At 35.2% G+C, this 21,975-nt stretch overlaps 1 protein-coding gene and 1 long non-coding RNA gene across 3 annotated transcripts; one reads left to right on the top strand and one right to left on the bottom strand.

Moving 5' to 3' along the window:
- The first annotated feature begins 4,520 nt into the window (after positions 1-4,520).
- Positions 4,521-7,960, top strand: LOC139865324 (serine/threonine-protein kinase PCRK1-like). Of its 2 annotated transcripts, XM_071853622.1 has the most exons (6): positions 4,521-4,543; positions 4,690-4,762; positions 5,201-5,598; positions 6,057-6,317; positions 6,656-6,778; positions 7,028-7,960. In XM_071853622.1, the coding sequence occupies exons 3-6, from the start codon at positions 5,221-5,223 to the stop codon at positions 7,565-7,567; spliced, it is 1,302 nt and encodes a 433-aa protein (XP_071709723.1). In that variant the 5' UTR covers positions 4,521-4,543; positions 4,690-4,762; positions 5,201-5,220; the 3' UTR covers positions 7,568-7,960. The 2 variants fall into 2 exon arrangements, with proteins under 2 accessions (XP_071709723.1, XP_071709724.1); XM_071853623.1 differs by lacking the exons at positions 4,521-4,543; positions 4,690-4,762 and having other exon boundaries at positions 5,194-5,598.
- A 7,455-nt stretch (positions 7,961-15,415) lies between these two features.
- On the bottom strand, positions 15,416-18,072 carry LOC139865313 (uncharacterized). The gene is made up of 5 exons (XR_011764845.1): positions 17,307-18,072; positions 16,638-16,706; positions 16,092-16,194; positions 15,929-15,996; positions 15,416-15,693 (listed from the first exon to the last, which is right to left on the bottom strand). It is a non-coding gene; the product is annotated as an uncharacterized lncRNA (long non-coding RNA).
- Between the last annotated feature and the right edge of the window lie 3,903 nt (positions 18,073-21,975).

Here is a 21,975-nt window from a genome sequence, read left to right as displayed (position 1 = left end):
TTACCACTACAATTGGTCTTAAGTGAGATAAAGTTAACTTCAGTAATTTGTTGTGTTCTCATGCTATAAGGCATGCAGTACTAAAATGGCTGTCATGGGTTCATATAGTGACCTCGTGTCTTTTTAACTATGACTTTGTCGATGGGCTAAAGACCTTTTATTTGTGTGAAACTTTTTGTTCAAGATTTTGTTGTTAGCACGTTCTCACAATGTGAAGGAACCGGTTCGAACCTTTGCCTGTTCTGTGTTCTCGATGCAAGCCAAACACAAGGTGGGCCCAGCTCAGGGATCACAAGTACCGGGTAACACTGAGCTACAAGCTCATTGGTTAGATGCTCAATGTTGTAAATTGCAATATTGGATAACAAAGGGGGCTTAAACATTAAAATTATGCAACTTCCAGGAAAAGACCTTTTCATCTTTATAAAAAATTTATAATCTTAAGTTTAACTGATATTTGGTCTTAATAAGCGTTCACATTAAACTAATCGATACTTAAAAGATTCTTTCTCCGTTACTAAGTTGTGTGGGCTCATCACATAAATATTCGTTTACACTTACAATACACGCTTCAATTCTTTTTTATGAGACTAAATGTTTTGTTTTTCTCTTCATATTTTAAATTTAAAACAACGTCTTAAAAAATAAAGTCATATGATCACGGTTTCTGTACAATTCTTTCATTGAGTCAAAACCAGCGTTATATAGCACAACTATTGTTTTTGAGACATACATAGTACGAAGTAATAGATTAGATGTTAGTGATTTTAATGTCATCTAATAATCATTTTAGGTAATTGCGATTTACTATAAAACATGGGTAATCAAGTTATACTTAACAACGTGTTAGAAGAGTATAGAATACACACCCGTAAGAGTTGATCTGGTACTGTTACACAAATTGCATGGAGTAAAAGGGGCAGTACCCCCTTTGCGGGGTCAAAGGGGGGCCCCTTGCGGGGGTCCGCTCCCTGCTGAGCGGTTACATGGGGCAACACCTTGATCCAAACAAAATATTAGTGTACACGTTTAATGAAAAGTTGCTTCCAAACGATTTTTCCCGCTAAAAAGTGTGACTTTTTGTCAATTTAATTTTTTCGCCAAAACGAAGGGTTGTACCCCTTTCGTTTTCAACCAAATTATATTGTTTTCTTTCCCAGGAAAACACAACATGCTTTCACAACAACACATATAAAAAAATATCACATTCTCAATAATATTATAATTTAATTTGTTCTTGCCTACAGTCAAATTGATTTCTTGTCTTATCCCAACTAAGATTTTGTGCAACCCAAGACTTGTAAATGTCGAAATACTTAATTAGAAAACTGTTTCACGATTTAAGAAATAATTCGGAATTATCAAATTTATACCCATTTAGACCAACCCAACTTATCGGTTATAAACATTTTGTGATTTAGTCTTAGGTTGCACAAAATCTTAGTCGGTTATAAACATTTTCTAACAACGTATAAACTTTTTGGTTCAAAAGGTCGATAACTTGTAACCCATACCAACCGATATCGACTGCTTATCCATAATCTAAAGGCATACACGACTCACTTAGCAATTGTGACTATGCGTTATTAGGTCTTGAAGCTAATATGAGACACCTACAACTTACAAAACGCAATGACTAGCTAACACATGATTAGACATATAATTATGTCCATTTTGTCTATTAATTATTCTTGTGACAAAGCATTTATTAAAAACAAAATACTATACTACTGTATAGTATAATAATACAAAACAATCAAAATCAAGTTGAGTAATTTCTTACAAAAAGTCAAGAAGGAGAGGAGGGACAAGGTGCCCCATCAATGTCAATATGTTCATGCCGAATAACGGTCAGAATAAGCAAGACCCAACGTAAAAACAACAAGCAAGACCTAACACAAAAAACACAAGGGTCGTAATCATATACATAGCTAGGCTCCGCATCTCTAATCTTATGCGCATATATCACTTATGCCCAGTGGTGATTCTAGGATTAAAACTCAATGAGGTCCCAAAAATTCTTTCCATTGAATTATGTTTTAAGGGTATTTTAGTGGTCATTTACCTTTAAAAATCTATAAATTCTGAATATATATGGGGTCCTATACTTAAATTTAGTGGTGTACTATACATTTTGAACACTAGATTATTAAAAAAAATTTCCCACATGTGGGGTCATAGGACCCCATTGCTCTTCATGTAGGATCACCACTGCTTATGCCGCACATAATATCGATCATATTACGTTGTGTTTGCATGATCCATGCGCCATGTACTAGCACACTACGCGTTAGGGCACGACTATATCTTTGAATAAGATCCTTGACTAGGTATTATCTATATTTAAAATCGGCTAAAATTTATCCCGATGTCACTGCCATAATGCCATATATAAAGGAAGTTAGTTATCGAAAGGCAACTGTGAATAGGGATGGCAGTGGATGTTCCATCCATGGACATTCACCCGATCCGATCCATTTACAATGGATATAGATGATGTAATGGACGATTAACGGATATGGATATGGATAATCTAAATATTTCGTGGATCGGATATGGATGACAATTTATCATCCACGGATATATCCATTATCACCCAAAATACGTCTTCTTCGTACTAAAATATATGCATATACATCTACATATCGATATACATATACATATAACATATAAATATTTGATTTATTAAAGAAAATAAGGGTTTTAATAGTCACAATTATTAAATCGTTACTAACAATATTCGAAGTTACATATTTAGATTAGTTTAAAGGTATATTTACTTATATTAAAACATATTTTGCTACAACTAAAGTCACAATCGGCGATAAATTATAATCAAAACATGTGTTATGAATAAAAAACATAAAGATTAAATATTTGCATTTGTTATAATCTATATTAAATTGATAAAATCGTCATTAGATTAACATTTCCTTAATATTCAGCGGATATCCATTAACCCGCCTAATTCATCGGATATGGATATGGACGGATGAACTGAAATAAAATGGATATGTATATGGATATGGATGAGGAAAAATTAAATGGATATAGATGTGGATATGGCATCACCCGATCCATATCCGATCCATTGTCATCCGTAACTGTGAATCTAGTATCCATGTATTTTTTGGACATCAGTTAGTTGGGGATCACCCAGGGGACTTAACCACCTACGCGATCATCTCTCGCAGTTGCTATACCCGCCCCCAACTGCGTGCCCAGGAGGAAACCCGCATCAATCTCATACGGGGCATGGACGGTAAAACCCCCTTCCCCTTTACCCCTCCAACGCGATGTGAGAAAGGTGTCATGGGTGGTACCTCATGACAGGGATGAAATTATGGGTTAATATGTAACCAACGTGGGTCGAACTCCTGACCTCCCCTAAAGGAGGCATGCAATTAACCGCTGGACCACATCACAACATCCAATCTAGTATCCATGTTGATTTACAACTTCAGGGTTTGCCTCTACGACCTCATTATTATTGTTAATGTTTTACGTATTACAACATACAGGGGTGTTTTTTAGAAGGGACAAGCGGGGGCAGTCGCCCCCAGTGGATTTTCAATTTTCAGTGTAAAAATTTTGGATTTTTCGACTTTGCCTTCAGTGGATTTTTTTTTGCTCCAAAACCTACATATTTTGTCCCAAAACCTTCAAATTTTGCCCAAAAATCTCCAAATTTTGCCCATAAACCTTCAAATTTTGCCCCAAAACCTCTATAATTTGCCTCAAAACCTTCATTTTTAGCCCCAAAACCTCCATATTTTGCCCAAAAAATTGCTACGGTTTTATTTTTTTTTTATCCCGGTGAAAAAAAATCCTGGTACCGCCACTGACAACATACATAACACTCGAGCGAGTTCTATCTCACAGTCTTATCATTCATAGGTTTTTCATGTATGTTCCTTAAACTCTAAACCATACAAACATATGGCCACTAGTATGCTTGATTGATGGTGGACACAACATTTAACCACCCTCTTGAAATTTTCAAAATTCCGGCTAGGATTATCTACGGTGTACATACCACCGAAGAGTTAAATTTTGCCGTCCTTAAATCTTGATTATTGTTCTCAAGTATGTCTTTCCCTTGACCTCTAAAAATATGTTTCATCAGATCGTTTTTGCTTGTTGCGTGTGAAGTCTCATTACTCGAGTCACAATTAAAAGTTAACGAGACCGAACTAACGCTTAGTGTAACACGCAACATGCAAACGACCTTTACGTATTGCGAACAATGTGAGTAAATTTGGTAACTTAAAAAAAAAAAAAAAAAAAAAAAAAAAAAGACAAGACTTCTTGTATTTTTCATTTGTATTTTTGCTTCCCTCTAAAATTAGTGGTTGAGCTTTTATTAAATTCTAGCTGCTGTAAAAGAAAAGAAGTGTTCAAATTTTCATTCATATTGGTGAGCAAGTACTTCTTGTCCCAGCTGTCCTTTGCTTAATACTCTCTCTTTCCACTTTTATCTCTCATTTTCATCATCTCCTTTTTGTCTTTTGACAAACCATATCAAATTTTGTGTCTGATTTAGGTGTGTTTTTAAATTCATTTTTTCAACTTCAATAACATAATTTATGGCTTTTTCAATCTGGGTGTTCCATTATGCATGTAAATTCTGAATCTTTTGTTAGTTTCCCATGCTAATTTCTTGCTTAATTATGCCATTTTATTTTGCAGAATTTAGATAAAGATCAAGGTTTGAAAGAGCTGATCTTTTTTGAAACCAGATTTAATTTATAGCTGATTCAAGGTGATGCATTGCTTCTTCTTTTTTTCCCCTTCTTGTAACATGGTATTTTTTCTTCATATTTGTACAAAGTTTGAGCTTTGGTGATAATAATGTTATTGTTCACCATATTCATTTATTACTATGTTCATATTTGTACAAAAGGTTTGAGCTTTTTGGCAATTAGATTCAATTATCATGTTATTGTTCACAATTAATTAGCATATGTACCTTTCAAGTCAATAAATTAGGTAACTTTTGTGTAATTAAGCTATTGTCATTATTATCACATACATGTTACAAGGTCAAATAAGTCATTTTGTAGCTAAAATTTTTCATATGCATATGTGGAATGTTTCTTGTATATATGTATAATAATGTATGTATATATGGATATGATATCATATCTTGTGAATGTGAACATAATATTTGACTAAAATTCTATAAACCAATTTTCTACAGACAATTAGTTTTGTGAAGCAATGAAGTGCTTCAATTTTTCTATCTGTGAAGAAAAGGATGAAGCACCAAAAACACCGACAAAATCGATATCAGTTCGGCCTTTCACTTCTTCATATACAGGAAGATCATCATGGACTGGATTAAATTCTGGATGTGTGTCTGATATTAGCACAGAGTCTATAAGAAGGCATAATGTTCCTAGTTTTTCACAGAGGCCAAGTAATCTTAAAGTGTTCTCTTTTGGCGAGCTTAAGTCGGCTACAAATGGCTTTAGCCGGTCTGCAAAGATTGGCGAGGGTGGGTTCGGGTGTGTCTACATCGGCTCTATCAAGTCCCCCCAAGACCCGACTAGAAAGGTTCAAGTGGCTGTCAAGCAGCTAAATAGACAAGGTTTACAGGCAAGCTTTTTTATCTACTTCTGATTGACCAATTATTATTTGTCTCAAAAACTTGTTTCAATAATATACAAAAGATCGCTAGCCTAGTTAAATTTATTCCCACCTTCTTGGTGGTTAGGTTAGTTTTGTTTGTTGTTTTACTGTATGTTGCGGTTGTTGATTAGGGCTAGATTTTGTCTCCTGATGTATCGGTTTGTACTATGTTGATCTTCGGAACCGTTTTAATACTTCATTATATTAGTTTCGCCAAATCTTTTTTTAGCAAAAGATAGATATATTTTTTTTAGGTTCCGTGCACCAAAATGATTTTCATTGTGTGTATTGAACTAATTGGGTTTCCAATGTGTGTAGTGAACTTGTTATTTAGTTCTATTATATGTATTTTGTCGATGTTACAACTTTCTTCTAGTCAAACCACCTTTGACCCTTTTTCGAAATGTGAATGTTTGGTACGATAGGGGCACAAGGAGTGGGTGACAGAGGTGAATGTTCTTGGGGTAGTTGAACACCCAAATCTGGTTAAGCTAGTCGGGTATTGTGCAGAAGATGACGAAAGGGGTATTCAACGGCTTCTTGTTTACGAATATATGCCTAATAGAAGTGTTGAAGATCGTTTATATGCTAGGAATGAAAAACCTCTTTCATGGGCCATGAGACTAAAAGTAGCTCAAGACGCTGCTCGTGGTTTGGCATACCTACACGAGGAAATGGACTTTCAGGTTATAATACTGTTCCCATTTGTTTCAACTTTTCTTGTGCAAGTTAAAAGAGTTCGTGTACAATAACGGGGCAGTTTATTTTGTGCTACAAAACTAAAATTCTAACTAATCACTTTTCTATAGCCAGTGGCTAATTTACGATCAATAGTTGATTTTAGTGGCGTCCTGTACAGAGTTTGAAGAGTATTTTGTAAACTTTAATTCCAAACTAGTGGTGTCACGGACCCGCAGCTCATTCCTTAGATGCGCCCATATTACTATAATTTGATTATGATGAGGCCAATTATACGCTCACTTCAAAACGCTCATTGTCACTAACACAATTGCCATATTTGTAGATTATCTTCCGAGATTTCAAATCGTCAAACATTCTACTTGATGATGAATGGAATGCCAAGCTTTCAGATTTCGGTTTGGCTCGACTAGGTCCCGAAGAAGGACTTACTCATGTCTCCACAGCTGTACGTTCTTACAATTATTCTTTCGTACTTTTTTTTTTTTTTTTCTTTCTAATTATCCATCACCCTAATGACAGATGTGTTTAATCTAAGGCCAATGATATTTTCACTCACTATTTTGATAGATGGCACTTATCATGTACAAATATTTATGCACACAGTACAAGTAGTTATTTCATGATATGAGTGAATCTTTCAAAATAATGTGTGAAATCATTAGCCTAAATCTAACCATCATTTTCATGTGATCAGATTGTAGGAACCATGGGATATGCGGCTCCAGAATACATTCAAACAGGACGCCTCAGATCCCAAAGCGATGTGTGGAGTTACGGGGTTTTTCTCTATGAACTAATCACGGGTAGGCGTCCATTGGACCGAAACCGGCCCAAAAATGAGCAGAAGCTACTAGAATGGGTGAAACCATATCTTGACTCTAGAAAGTTTCGACAAATTGTCGACACCAGGCTACAAGGCGAATACTCGTTGACAACAACACAATTGTTGTCTGGTATAGCCAACAAATGTTTGGCTAGGAACCCGAAAGCAAGACCAAAGATGAGTGAGGTCTTGGAAATGGTTAACCAGCTCGTTGCGGCTACATCAGAAGAAACCAGCCCAAGAACACCTCTAAAGAGTCTGGTCCATGTGGCTCCTTCTGTTGAACCCACTGAGGCTGATAAGACAAATAAAGACATACCAAGTAAAGGTAAGAAAAAGTTCACTGATATTATATTTGGAGACTCTATTTGGATTTCAAGAATATGGCCCTCAAAACACTTGAAAAGTTGAATAGATAATACAAGTATATATATAAATCTTAAAAGTTTTGAAGAAAAAGGGGTTACAAAACATGTTAGTAGATGTCATTAATTCTTACCCCTTATGTTGTATCTATAGAAGACTATAGTTTGGTGGTCGCTTTGTCAAGGCGGTTAGAGGTGAGGGGCAATTTAGTATCTTTCCTGACAAAGAAGCAAGTAAGATGTATGAAATGTTTTGTATCTTTTAGCGTAACGCCTGGAAACTTTGTAGCAATTGTTGAAAGATTTATGTTTCGTATGTTTTACCATAACCACTAAATTTGATCCTTTTTTTTAGAAAATCTCTTGTATTTAGATGTTTGTCCGAGTAGATATAACTATGATGCACACCAAGTAATTAAAAGTAAATGGTTTAGAAAAATGAAGCTTCTTCGTATATTTATGTTTGATTCATCTATTTTACGTTTTTTATGGTTAATATAATGTCATTTGAAATTTGCCGCCGAGGTTGAGTATTATTCTAGGCCGATCAATAGTATGAGCAACCTTCTTCTTTTAGTAAGACAAAATTATGCAGATAGTCCTGTGGTTTATTCAAAAACTTGCCGATTATAGTCCTTAAACTTTTTTTGCACAAGTAGTTCTCGTGGTTTGCAACTTTTGCATGAATAGTCCCTCGAGCTAACAATTGTTAAATAATCCCTTGAGCTAACATGGTGTTTAGGGATGGCAATGGATACCCGATCCAGTGGATATCCATCCGATCCACCCGATTATTCGTGGATATGGACGATCTAAATGGATATGGATATGGATGTGGATGAAAAAATTTCATCCATGGATGAAACCGCTTTCACCCGAAATAATTAAATATATAAATTTATCACTCAAATTAGTATCATTTATGTAGTGATATTTCATTAATTATATTCATATTCATCTTTCTTTATAATTTTTCTAAAAATATAACTTTTTTCTTATATTTTGTTATGTTTAAATAATCAAATGTATTTATCGTACTTTGATGGTTCAAATGTGATTCCATGTAACTAAAAGTAAGCAACTTACATGTCGATATCTTTACACGTTTAATAGGTTATCTATTGAATATTTGTTATATAGATTAGTAAAATGTGACTTTTGGTCGCATAAACTATTAAAAATATTACTTTTGATCGTATATAGTGAACCACCGCTTATAATTGTTAAAAATAAAATAAATTTAAACGGATATGGATAATTATCCATTAACCCGCTTCACCCGATGGATATGGATATGGATGGATGAAAAGTAAAAAAAAATAAATGGATATGGATATGGATACGACCTCACCCGATCCATATCCGATCCATTGTCATCCCTAATGGTGTTTATACTAGTATAAATACACACCTTTTCGATTCATTCTAAGAGTTGGTCATTCTTAGCAACACACACCTCACCAATTCGCTCTCCCTTATAACTAACCTGTGAATTTGAGCAATGAGATGATATATAGATCTACCGCTATTGTTTCAATAACATTCATATTATCATCTTAGTTGTTTATCATCATCATCATCATAATCATCATCTTAATGTCTTCATTACAACCTACTGTACCTAATTGTATTAAGCAATTGATTACGAATTCAATATGATTTAATTGATATCAGAGCTAAAGTAGCTCTTCTATATCGACCTAAGCCTCGACTACATATCAAAAATCTGTTCCAAATCGAATTCAGTTCATAGTTTTGTCTTAGTCAAGCGTAGTCAAAATTTTGATCAAATTGATAGTTTTGAAGCTTAAAGGGTGAAATTGAACGTATAAATGTGTTCTAGATCACTCACTTGAGCTTCGTCGATCATTTAGTCCCATTTACATTAACAATCAAACGTGAATTTTACAATCAAAGCTTAGAAATGTCAAAAAGATTTTGAGAAGGAATCAGTTTTTGAGATTGTTTATCACATTTGTGTTGACATATAACACTCTCATAATCTCGTGATCGTTTCTGTAAAGTTTCATGAATTGAAACACTCGTTTAATACGTCTTTGAATCAGTCATGTACAACGAAGTTTTCCAGAAAAAAAGATGAATCAAATCAATCAATCAATCATAATAATAATAATAATAATAATAATAATAATAATAATAATAATAATAATAATAATAACAACAACAACAACCACCACAATGACGACGACGCCGTCGCTGACGTCGACAACCGACACCGACAACGACAAGATGAATAATAATAATAATAATAATAATAATAATAATAATAATAATAATAATAATAATAATCTCTTTATATTATAATAACAAAACTAAAAATAGGTCATCTAATATTCTAATCACTAATCGTAACCATCCATTTTAAAGTAATTCCTTAATCTAGACCCTATAAATCTCCATATCATAATTATGACCTCATAATCAAGAGGTTTAACATTAATATGACTAAATTAACATTCTAATTGCAAAAATTGAGCGGCATCATAATAAAAAATAGAGGTCCAGTACGTTCTAAACCATTCACTAAACAACTGGAAAGAAAAAACCCTAATTTTCTCTGAAAAACACACACAATCATCAACATCAAAAAACCCTTTTTAATAGCAATACTCTTAATCGATATGACCCTAATTCCATTTGCATCGCCATTTTCTGCTTCAACGATTTAGCTTTTGCATCCTTCCCAAACCATCGCTGACAAACAAGAAACCCTAATGCACTAATTGTTGGTTTTATTTTTTGGCTAGTAGAAGAAATGTTTTTTTGCTTAGTCCCACATCGGTGGATGGAAAGAGTGAGAAGTAATCTCTTTGATTATAAAAGGAGCTTATGGGATTACTTCCAAATTGCACCAATCAATACACTTTAAGTATTTGATTATTTCTTTCTTTCTTACCCTTGTTTGAGACTTGTATTAGTTAAATATTTTGGAGAGTGTAGTTGGCTTAAGAGAGTCGTCTATATCATTGTAACAATTTGTGATATAGTGTATTTCTCTCTTTGGGGGCCGGTGGTTTTTCTCCTGTTTTGGAGTTTTCACGTTAAATCTTGTGTTGTGTATTGTTCTTATTTCTTTACTATTATTGTTGGGCTGGATGGTGGAAATTAGTGAGACCGTAATTTCCCAACAACTGGTATCAGAGCGTCAGGTTTGACGGGGGTCTCGGTTATAGGAGTCGGAGTATGCTCTGTGGTTGCCACGGGAGTGGATCGTCCACATCAGAAACGAGTTCTATTGATCGTATTGGTTATCTGGTTAGACAATATTTTTTCTGATTCGTAGTAATAGTTGGATTTGTTAGTGGCGAGTTGTGGATTTCCGATTTAAAGGGTCCTGGCTACCTGCTACATCTTTTGGCTATTCGAAACGTGAGAAAAATCAGAGAAAGTATTGTTCATAGGATACGGATACGATGTCGAAGTTCAGTCCAATGAGGTTTGATGTAGAGAAATTTGATGGGAAGATCAATTTTGGCTTATGGCAGGTTCAAGTTAAGGATGTGTTGATTCAGTCCGGGTTACACAAGGCATTAAAAGGTAAACCCACCTTTGTTCCCGGCAGTGATTCTAGCAGTAAGTTCGATGAAGAAGAATGGGATGATATGGATTTGAGGGCAGCAAGTGCGATTCGTTTGTGTCTTGCAAAGAACGTGCTTGCAAATGTGCACGGGTTATCAACGGCAAAGGAGCTTTGGGTTAAACTAGAGCAGTTGTACCAGGGCAAGGGCATCTCAAATCGGTTGTGTCTTAAAGAACAATTTCATACTCTGCGTATGGATGGGGGTTCAAAGATTTCAGATCATCTAAGTATTCTTAACGGTATTGTTTCAGAACTGGAGGCTATTGGAGTTAAAACGGATGATGAAGATAAAGCTTTGAGGTTGATATTATCTTTATCATCGTCTTATGAACACATGAAACCTATTTTGATGTATGGGAAGAAAACTCTGAAGTTTGAAGACGTTACTAGCAAGCTCCTATCCGAGGAGAAAAGACTAGAAGGTAACGGGGTCTCGTCATCAGGTGATACGATAGTGTTGTGTTTGGATAGGCGAAAGAGAAACTCTGGGAAGAATCTGGTATGCTGGAGGTGCGGGAAGACTGGGCATGTAAGGGTTAATTGTCCAGGTGGAGCTAATCCGGCAAATGGCTCCAAAGACGCTAACATTGTCTCCGTTGTTACGGAGAGTGATGAATTCCTCTGAAGTCACACCATCCTCATGGTGTGTCCGCGCCACCATGGAAAGGGATGTTCGTTAGCGGTTCCACAATTGCACATGGGCATTGGTTTGGCATTGATGCAGGTTGTATGGTGGAAACTGGTATTGTAGCTGATGAAACTTCCAGGGAAAGCGAAACAGGAAGTTGCACCATAAAGTTTCAGCTGGTTGTTCAACAACATGTGCTGAGGTGAAATGCTTGGAATGTGATATTCTAAGTGCTATACTCTTAATGGTGGAGTATGATAATTCTTGTTAAGAGTTATGATTGTCTGTGATGACAATGATTGTCGGTTTAGACAATGTTCGATGAAGATGCAAGTTTTGTCTCTTGGGAGATAATGTCAACGACATGAAGATAAGGATCTTGAAGTTGTCGTCGAGGAAGCGTCTACATCGGTTATCCTTGCAATGTGGAAGCATGGTTATCTTCTTCTATCCAAAAGGTGGAGATTTGTTGGTTTGATTTTTTGGCTAATAGAAGAAGAAATGTTTTTTGCTTAGTCCCACATCGGTGGATGGAAAGAGTGGGAAGTAATCTCTTTGGTTATAAAAGGAGCTTATGGGATTACTTCCAAATTGCACCATCAATACACTTTAAGTATTTGATTATTTCTTTCCTTCTTACCCTTGTTTGAGAGTTGTATTAGTTAAATATTTTGGAGAGTGTAGTTGGCTTAAGAGAGTCGTCTATATCATTGTAACAATTTGTGATATAGTGTATTTCTCTCCTTGGGGGCCGTTGGTTTTTCTCCTGTTTTGGAGTTTCCACGTTAAATCTTGTGTTGTGTATTGTTCTTATTTCTTTACTATTATTGTTGGGCTGGGTGGTGGGAATGAGTGAGACCGTAATTTCCCAACACTAATCGGATATGTAATAACGGATTCTATTTCTTGATTGTTTGCCTGCTTTGACTGATTTACAGCTTTGCTACTTGGCTGATTTGTATCTGCATTTAGGTATTCTTCTGGATTTCCTATGTTTCATATTTTTTGTTCGTTTTACTTTTGGTTTGTTTCATAGGTTGAATGTCGCTTGCTATTTTTTTATTCCTGATTGTTAGCTGTATAATGGTATGCGCATTGATGGTTATTGTTACGATTTGGTTGTTCAGGTTTATACTTTGTTTTTTTAAAAGCACCCAATATGGGTTTCCAGCAATTATGTGTAATCACCTCGGCTTTTGTTATATGTTTTCCATCATTACTCATAAGTGCATTACATGTGTCATTACTCATAATCACCCCGGCTTTTGGTCATTGTGTATTTGTGTTTCTATTTTATTGATTCGTTTCATATTTAGTTAAATTATATTTGACTAAAATCACTTTAAGACATGCCTAATGTTAATTAATCTTTAGGGTTGAATCATATTGGGTTATGGTAATAGGTTAAAATGGGTGGGTTTGTGACAGGTTATGGTTATACATTAAATGGGTGGGTTTCTGAAAGGAGTTTAGAAGTTTCAGGTGATGTACTTTTGTCGAAGAGATAATTGAACACAACCATCAAAATACGCAAATAACATCAGGTAAAGGTGCCCTATTCTCTACAGATGCTTATTCTTATCCAAGTGTGTTGTTTGCTGATTTCGAACGAAGTTCAGGTTGCGTAGGGTTCAAGGAGCATGAGATTTTATTTGGGTTTCACTAAGAACCATGGTTGTGACTAAAAATTGTGTCATCGTTGATGAACACATCAAATATGAATTGGGTAACCTTATGTGTTTTTCCCTTTACAAGATCGCCAATGTAAACTTCTTGGGTAAGCATCAAGTCAAGGTTATGGTAAGTCGCTATAGGTTGTATTACCAGATAGGAAGGTATCACTTTTCTTTGATGTTTGTACCTTGACCGATGTGTATTGCAGGAACTTATTGAGAAGGGAGAAAAGCAACCAAACCTTATTATTGGTGTCAAAATGGGTGATTGTTATCGTCAACATGTTCATTCTATCGAGTAATGTAAGTTTGCAAGTTTTGGTGTTATATAAATGAGTGTTTATTGTTTTGGTTAAGAATGAGACTTTTTGACCCATTTGGGTTATGAAGGGCAATGTTTAGTGAATGGGTGTTCTTGACCCATATAGAAATTTACAGTGCGCGGTTAATATCCAACGAATGGCAGGCACTTTTCTTTGTAGCAAACACTTGTCTTTGTACGGATGTTATTTGAATGGGAATTAATTTAATCAATTGACTATTATTTTGTAGATCAATTATTTGTATGTAAACGTACAAATGTTATTTTAAGTATACTGATAACTATTTTTCGTTTTGTATTATTATAGGTGTGACTAACTTTTATCGGGATTTGGGAGATAGCGATCGTGTTTGTAAGTATTGTTCAACAACGTTTTGGTTTGATGAGCGGGTCAAAGCTTATTCTTCTAGTATGAAGGTAAATCACTACAGTTTCGTTTCACATAATTCATAAATAGCATGTCTAATGAATCAAACTTTGTATACTAACTTTGATTAAATAGACATGTTCAATATAAAAAATTGGGCCAGAATAAGCTGACATCAGAACCTGGCCCGTTTGACAGAGATCATTTTGAGTAGGTTATGTAAGGAGTAATATCTATGACTATAGAGTAGGTTATGTAGTTTTGCGCAGTAATATACCAGACTTTAGAATGAATATATGTATTTTTATACTCGATTTACTCGATGAATATCGAGTCTAGCATACTGATTCTTAGTTACTCAAGCTGGTGGTGTTGATTGCATTTCTGGTAGTTTTATCAGTATTGTCACGGACTCGCTTGCCTTGCTTTTTTAACTTGATGATTACTCTCTACTCACAGGTATGAAGTTATTCAATGTTTTGCAAGTTATAAGTAATCTATTGCCAAAAATGTGATTTCACTATATTAAATTGTATTCATCTTTTCTTAATCATTCGTGTAGACCAATGAACTGTATCAGTTGGCATATGTTGCATTTGTCTGTTAGTGGCTTGGGTTTGTGTTTCCACAAAATGCTTGATGTTTTTTTATTCAACTTTTCAATTGGGTTGCGAGTATTTTGTATCTTACCGTATTATCTTTATATTTTCCGTCAAGTGATAAGCTCGGTCTAAGTTTAGAATTGGGTTCGTTTGCTGCCGGAGTTATGATATCAACAACTAATCTTGCCCAGCATACACCTAAACAAGTAAGGTTTGCATTAAAAAAAATTAAATCAAAATTTGCATATGTTGTTTGCCTTTTTGTTTGTTTAGTCTTTTACTACTGCTTATTTTACTTTAACAAAGAAGAGTATTATCATATATTTTGCTTATAAGTCTGCTATCTCAGAGTGTTTCAAAGTCTGCTCTATAAGTCTGCTCTATAAGTCTGCTATTGAGTAAATAGGGCAAATTGCCCGAAAAGGTAACATAAAAGCCAAATTTTCCCAATAAAGGGTATATCCGTTTTTTTCTTGCCGTATGATTTCAATTTAGTGCGTAAAAGGGTGTCTGATTGAAAAATGGTTGCAATTGAGGTAATGTGTGACATGTGGCATTATATTATATTACTAGATTTAAGAGCCCGTGCGTTGCACGGGTACCCTTCAGCAAACAAATTTGAATCGTAAAATATTATATCAATTAACGATATGATAAAGACATAATTTTTTCACAACCAAATATACATTTAAGAGCCCGTACGTTGTGCGGTAGCTTGAAAAATAGTATTTGAATGCGTTACTATTGGCACCGATAACATGTATTACATAATTACAATGACGAAACTAATCACTAATGAAATTGAACTGATCTGATCAAATCATTATATTTATTGAACTGTTTTGTGACAACCGGAACCTTGTAATTTGGACGGAAGGTTGGTGTGGCGAAAACAAAGTGGCATTTGACAAACATGACCTCTTCCAATAGTCCTCCAAGTGAACCACATAACTTGAATATCATGTTTAAGTTGTTCAACCTAACATAAATTCATCATACAAACCTATTAGATTATGCATTAATCAATTTGTTGTTCAAGATATATGCAAGTATACTAATACATTAATGTTGTTAAATATTGTATGCTTTATACATTAAGTACCCAACTGAACGTCTTTTGTTACTTGTGTAATATATGGATATACCATAAAGTGTGTTAGTGTGTAGACATAACTGAGAAAATAGTGAAAAGGTGAAGTATTGGTAACAATCACCTGTTGATGATCTGAAACTTACACCTTGCCAATTTCCCCCTCAATTAAATCTTGCCAACATTTTTCTCCTGAATATATGACAATTAAAAACCGTAACCATTCAACGCCAACATTAGGGAATCTTAATACATAGAAAATTGTTGCAATCTTGAAACTAACAAACCTTCTTCTTGATTAACTCGGGAGCAAATTTCATAGCTTCCTTCTGTAGACTTCCACCGGGAAGACGATGTCTTCTGACTACCAAATCATAGAAGGGCCCGTCTCTACAAATACACAATATGGAAAACAGTAAATGGATCCGAAATTACTTCTCATTGCTATGTTACTTGTAAAAAATTACATAAACACAATATGCACAAAAAGTAAGTGGGCCAAGGTTGTATCCCATTTAGATACTTCATGTCAAAGTAGTACAAATGCAAAATGATGTAAGTATGTAACTATATACTGCAAAAATCAACAAAAGATAAAAAAGAACTTATGAACACTAAGAAACAAAGAATAATATATACCATATTTTCATCATCAACACTTCCAGTAAATTATTGAATTAGCCATACATTTTTTCCAAATAATACAACAAAACTGTAAAATTATACTCATCATACAGTAGATGCCTATTAAGAAACACAATACAATATGCTTACTAATTACTATACAAAATAATACCTTCTGTATAGATATACTAATTAGCACATTCACATACCTTTACTGTTGTTGTACAGCAGCAACTCAGCAGCAGCTGTAATCCTCTGTTTTGACGTCCATTTAAAATCTATTTACACTCGACAATACCAAACATATCATACACCATTTTAAAGCTTGTCGCGAATACTTATGTTTCAATCATTATTTTTCGTCCAAAATTATCCATTTTCAACTTACGGGTCCACAAAGTAGGCTCGAGAGTGATTTTAACACTTTTACCCGTAATGACACCAAAATTAGTTAACGACCAAAAATCTTATCCATGCTACCCGAGTGACCCAAAATCATTTCACAACTCTAAAATGACATTATAAACTTTTTAGAAACTTCAGATTTCCATGATATTATACTCGAGTAAAACGAACTTACACATGTTTTAAACCTCTATCTTGAGTAAATATATAATACAGTAATTTAACAGGGTACAATATTAAAAGTATCATAATCATTTATGTCGCGTCAAAGGTCAATTGCTTAAAACTCCTTTTTGAACTCATAAGTGTACTTCTCCCTCTTGAAACCTTTGCAAGTCTGATGTGAAGGTAAAAAACATACAAAAGTATTATTTACTTCTAAATATAAGTAGCAAAGTTGACCCATTTGTTTATGGATTGATCTTTTTTCCTAACTGATTAATGAGTTAGAATAAATTGGCTATAAAACATACCAACCATTACTTAGTAATTACAACATCCGTCCCACTTCAAATGTGTGTGGTCATTCTTCAACCACATAAAAATAGACATGCCTGCATCTGTTATTTGTTCACCAAAAACAATATTATTACAACGATAATTTAAGTATTACACTAAAGTGGTTCCGTAAGCTATAAGGCATGAAAAATAAAAGCAACTTTTTTTTAACCGAATGCCACACAAATGCCAACTCAACATCAGTTAGTATCAAGTCCCTGGACGCCAGATGAGCTGCACGGTGTGGCTATCAAGTCCGAAGACGTCTGCAAACCAAAGTCAGTCAATAGAACCACCAAACCAAATATGATAAAAACTCCACCACAACCATATCCCGCCGCAAGAGCCCAAATATGATACAAAACCCACGACAGTCGTCACCCACAATCACCGCAACGAAATCCCACCAAATATGATAAAAATGCTATCTAGTAAAACTTGGTTGGATGTATTTTTAAAGGGAAAATTCAAATAACGAAACCTGCGATCGAATAGAATTACCTTATAATTATTAGCATAAAAAATCTTACAACAGTCGTAGCGAAAAGGCCACGACTATGATTTCTGCATTGGTCTCGGGTAGAGTTATAGCTGTAAGGAGAGACATGTAGTAACACATAAAGCAATAGTAGTAACATAATAACATTATAATAGTGTTTGTTTGAATATGAAGTATGTACTTGTAGGAAATCTGTGTGTAGATTAGTATTCATAACACCAACACACATACAGAAACAACATAAAGAGTGCAAAGGGAAGGACATCGATGGTGAAGGTAGTAATAAGACATATTCCAAAGATAGAATTGAAACAAACAATCCTTTTTATGTACTAGTAGATGATGAGGGTAATGGTGATTGATGTTAAGTTTGGTAATACTGCTCCGAAATCAGGGTATTCTACATCTTGTTAGTCTCTTACTTTATATCTAGTATAGGTCCTCGAGTTTCGCTCATATTAGTGTTACTCATGTTGTAATCCTCGTTGTATCATTTCCTTATCAATAAAATTATATTGCTTTTCAAAAAAAAAAAAAAAAAAAAACATAAAGAGTGCAAAAATAGGAAAAAACCTTCGATTACAACTGGAGCAGTAACTCAATCACTTGTGAAAAGATTTCAGGAATCTTCAAAAACAAAGCCCTTAACACGACCCTGTAAAAACACATAGACCTCAGGAAAACCCATATTTAGTGATCATAAAGAACAAAAGACATGAGAACAGCAGATTCACAATAAGCTAAACACCAAAATGCAAAAACAAATTCTTAAATAACCGCAAAACAGAGGAAGAGGAAGGACAGGCGGAACTTTGAACAACAAAGCCGCAATCAGTCACCACATAAAAAATAGTAACAGATACGCAATAAGCCAAGCACAAAAAACGCAACAACAGATTGTTACATACTTACATTATCTCGAAACATATGAAAGTAGAGAAGCCCGAAAGCCTTGAACAATAACCTACACACTAAACAAAACTCAATTTTTGCAATATGACAAAATATAATCAAAAAAAAACCTTGTCTTGGTACTAAAATATAAACATATCATAAAAATACAACCATCAGTCATAAATATAAACATATCATAGATATACAACCTTTGAGTTTAAAAGTCAGATTCATAATATACAACCCATTTGAGAGAACCAAAAAAAAAAAAAAAAAAAAAAAAAAACAGATTAAGTATAACAGTTGAGAGAATATAGAGAGAATGTGTATTTGATATTTTCAATCGTGGGTACAGTTATTTAAGGGTAAAACTGAAGCAGTTATTTAAGGATATTTTAAATATGATTGAAAATCAGCGGGAATACAGTTGTGAATGAGCTACATTTTAGGATAGAACTGATGTACACACGTTTTAATTGAACGTGATTATGGATTCAGCGATTTAGCCTTGTGTTTGTTTTGTTCACCGATTGAATCATTGAGATTTAGGGTTTGTATTCGATTGGTTGTAGAGACGAAGAACGATGGGAGTTATTAGGGTTTGTATCGGGTGGGTTGAAGAGACGAAGATGGGAGTTATTAGGGTTTGTATCGGGTGGGTTGAAGAGACCAGGAAGGAGAAGATTGAATGAGATTAGATTTTTTTTTTTAAATATTGCCGGCATGAAATGCTTAGGTGTTAAATGTAATTAGGAGAGTGATTAACATGTCAGCATTTGTGATTAGGAAATACTAATTGTGTATATTCCATGATATGTGAGGGTAAATATGTCAATTTAAACATCTTCCTCTTCAACAATACTTTCACCATTCACCCTTACCTGCACCTTATTTTTTTCCAATTTCAAGCTCAGTACCAATTTAAAGATTCAATAAACATAAACAAAAATCCAAACGCTAAAAGATTTAATCTAAAACTAAATCAACATAAAACACAAGTATTTGAAACTGATGAACTCAAGTTTGACTATTTTGCGGAAATCGGCATTAAGATCCTCCCCACTACCACTTTTGGCTACTGTTATGAAACTGTCACAAGATTGCACATCATATGTTTGTGGGTCAGTTGCATATAATGTGATGACGTAGGGTTTAGCCCAATTAGGGTCTACACAATTAACTTGGGCCCCAAGTCAATTAACCCTAATTCCCATCTATAAATATGGGGCAAAACCTACATCAAGTTCACAATCTCCCAATCGCATACAACTCTTACTCTCTCAATGAAAGCACCACCTCATACGATCATTCGATCACACCGCAACGTCGCCACCGCAAGTCCGCAACGCACACGGCAGTTATCGCCGGATCTTCTCCACGATCGTCTTCACGATCGCAACTCTAGGGTTTTTACCTACGGGTCTTGTAGGGTTTTTTCTCCCTTTGCCGTCGATAGGGTCCGACTATCGACCGGCGGGCAATTCGTTGGCCACCCTCCCGAGATCATCATCTCGGGTACGGGTTATTCACGGTAACCGGACCGGAGATCAACGACGTTGACGCCTAAAAAAAACCCTTTCGCATTGATGTCCGTGTGTAGGTTTTCCCTTGGAAAAAATATGCATGAACATTTGGCTCCATCCGTGGGACCCGATGCATTATGTCTCGTGTTTCTACCGTCTATCGTTCGGTTTGAGAAGGTTTGTCTTTTCTTATTGAGCTTTTAATTCGTTATATGCGGTTTAAGTACATGAATGCGCGGATGTTCGCGCACTTGCGCAACTGTCCACACGCTTTTGTCCAGGTTACGCACACTTTACGCACAGTTGTCCGCGACTTTAGACGCAATTTTCATGCGGTTTTACGCATGGTAGTTCACGCGGTTTCCCTGCGCACTCTGCATGCTGTTCTTTGCGCATCTGTTCGCGGGTTTACGCACAGTTGTTTGCGCAGGCTCATGTGAACTTATTTTCCGCAGCATAATGAGAAGTTCGATACGATACTTGACAAAAATATCATACCGAACTTGGGGGACTTGATGACGTAGGGTTTAGCCCAATTAGGGTCTACACAATTAACTTGGGCCCCAAGTCAATTAACCCTAATTCCCATCTATAAATATGGGGCAAAACCTACATCAAGTTCACAATCTCCCAATCGCATACAACTCTTACTCTCTCAATGAAAGCACCACCTCATACGATCATTCGATCACACCGCAACGTCGCCACCGCAAGTCCGCAACGCACACGGCAGTTATCGCCGGATCTTCTCCATGATCGTCTTCACGATCGCAACTCTAGGGTTTTTACCTACGGGTCTTGTAGGGTTTTTTCTCCCTTTGCCGTCGATAGGGTCCGACTATCGACCGGCGGGCAATTCGTTGGCCACCCTCCCGAGATCATCATCTCGGGTACGGGTTATTCACGGTAACCGGACCGGAGATCAACGACGTTGACGCCTAAAAAAAACCCTTTCGCATTGATGTCCGTGTGTAGGTTTTCCCTTGGAAAAAATATGCATGAACATAATGCAAACTTTAACAAAAAAAATACCCCAATTATTTCAAGCTCCAACCTTAATATTAATATCAACAATACTGTAACTGATAATGTCTTTAAAATACCATTAATTAGAATTTTCTTGTATGTAAAATGCGAAAATCAAAAAGTAAATCATCAGATTATAATTGATTTCGTTATAGAACTAACATCGAATTAAACCGTATATGACAAAACGGAGGTGCATAAGATGTCGTTCAGGACCGTGAGGGATTCAAACCCGTTCGGATTCGAGTTGCAGATCTTCATATGTTCCAGATCTTCAGATCTTTAAACCCGTTTCACATGTTCAAACCCGTTTCAGATGATTTAACGATGGTGATATGTGGATCTGTGTAACATTTGACGGAGATAGCGGCGACGGCAAGATGCCGACGATAGTTAATCAAAGAATTAATCAAAGAATTATTACTAGTATAAATTTGTTAATTTTCTTGTTGATGTGATGATACACAATACACATACACATAGGCAATAAAAAAAAATTGACATGGAATATAGATGTAATTGTTATAATTCAGTAGGCTTATAACTACCTTTAATGGTTATAAGAACAAAGAGAAAAAAAGAGAGAAGAAGGAGAGAAGAAATATTGATATTGATATTTCAAGAGAAATGGTGCACCTTAAATGGTTACCATACATGTCTATTTATAGTATAAAATATTACTATGCAAGAAATATAATAATA

Source organism: Rutidosis leptorrhynchoides, chromosome 1 (genome assembly GCF_046630445.1).
Source record: "Rutidosis leptorrhynchoides isolate AG116_Rl617_1_P2 chromosome 1, CSIRO_AGI_Rlap_v1, whole genome shotgun sequence".
Lineage (NCBI taxonomy): Eukaryota > Viridiplantae > Streptophyta > Magnoliopsida > Asterales > Asteraceae > Rutidosis > Rutidosis leptorrhynchoides.
This window is presented reverse-complemented; position numbering and strand designations above follow the sequence as displayed.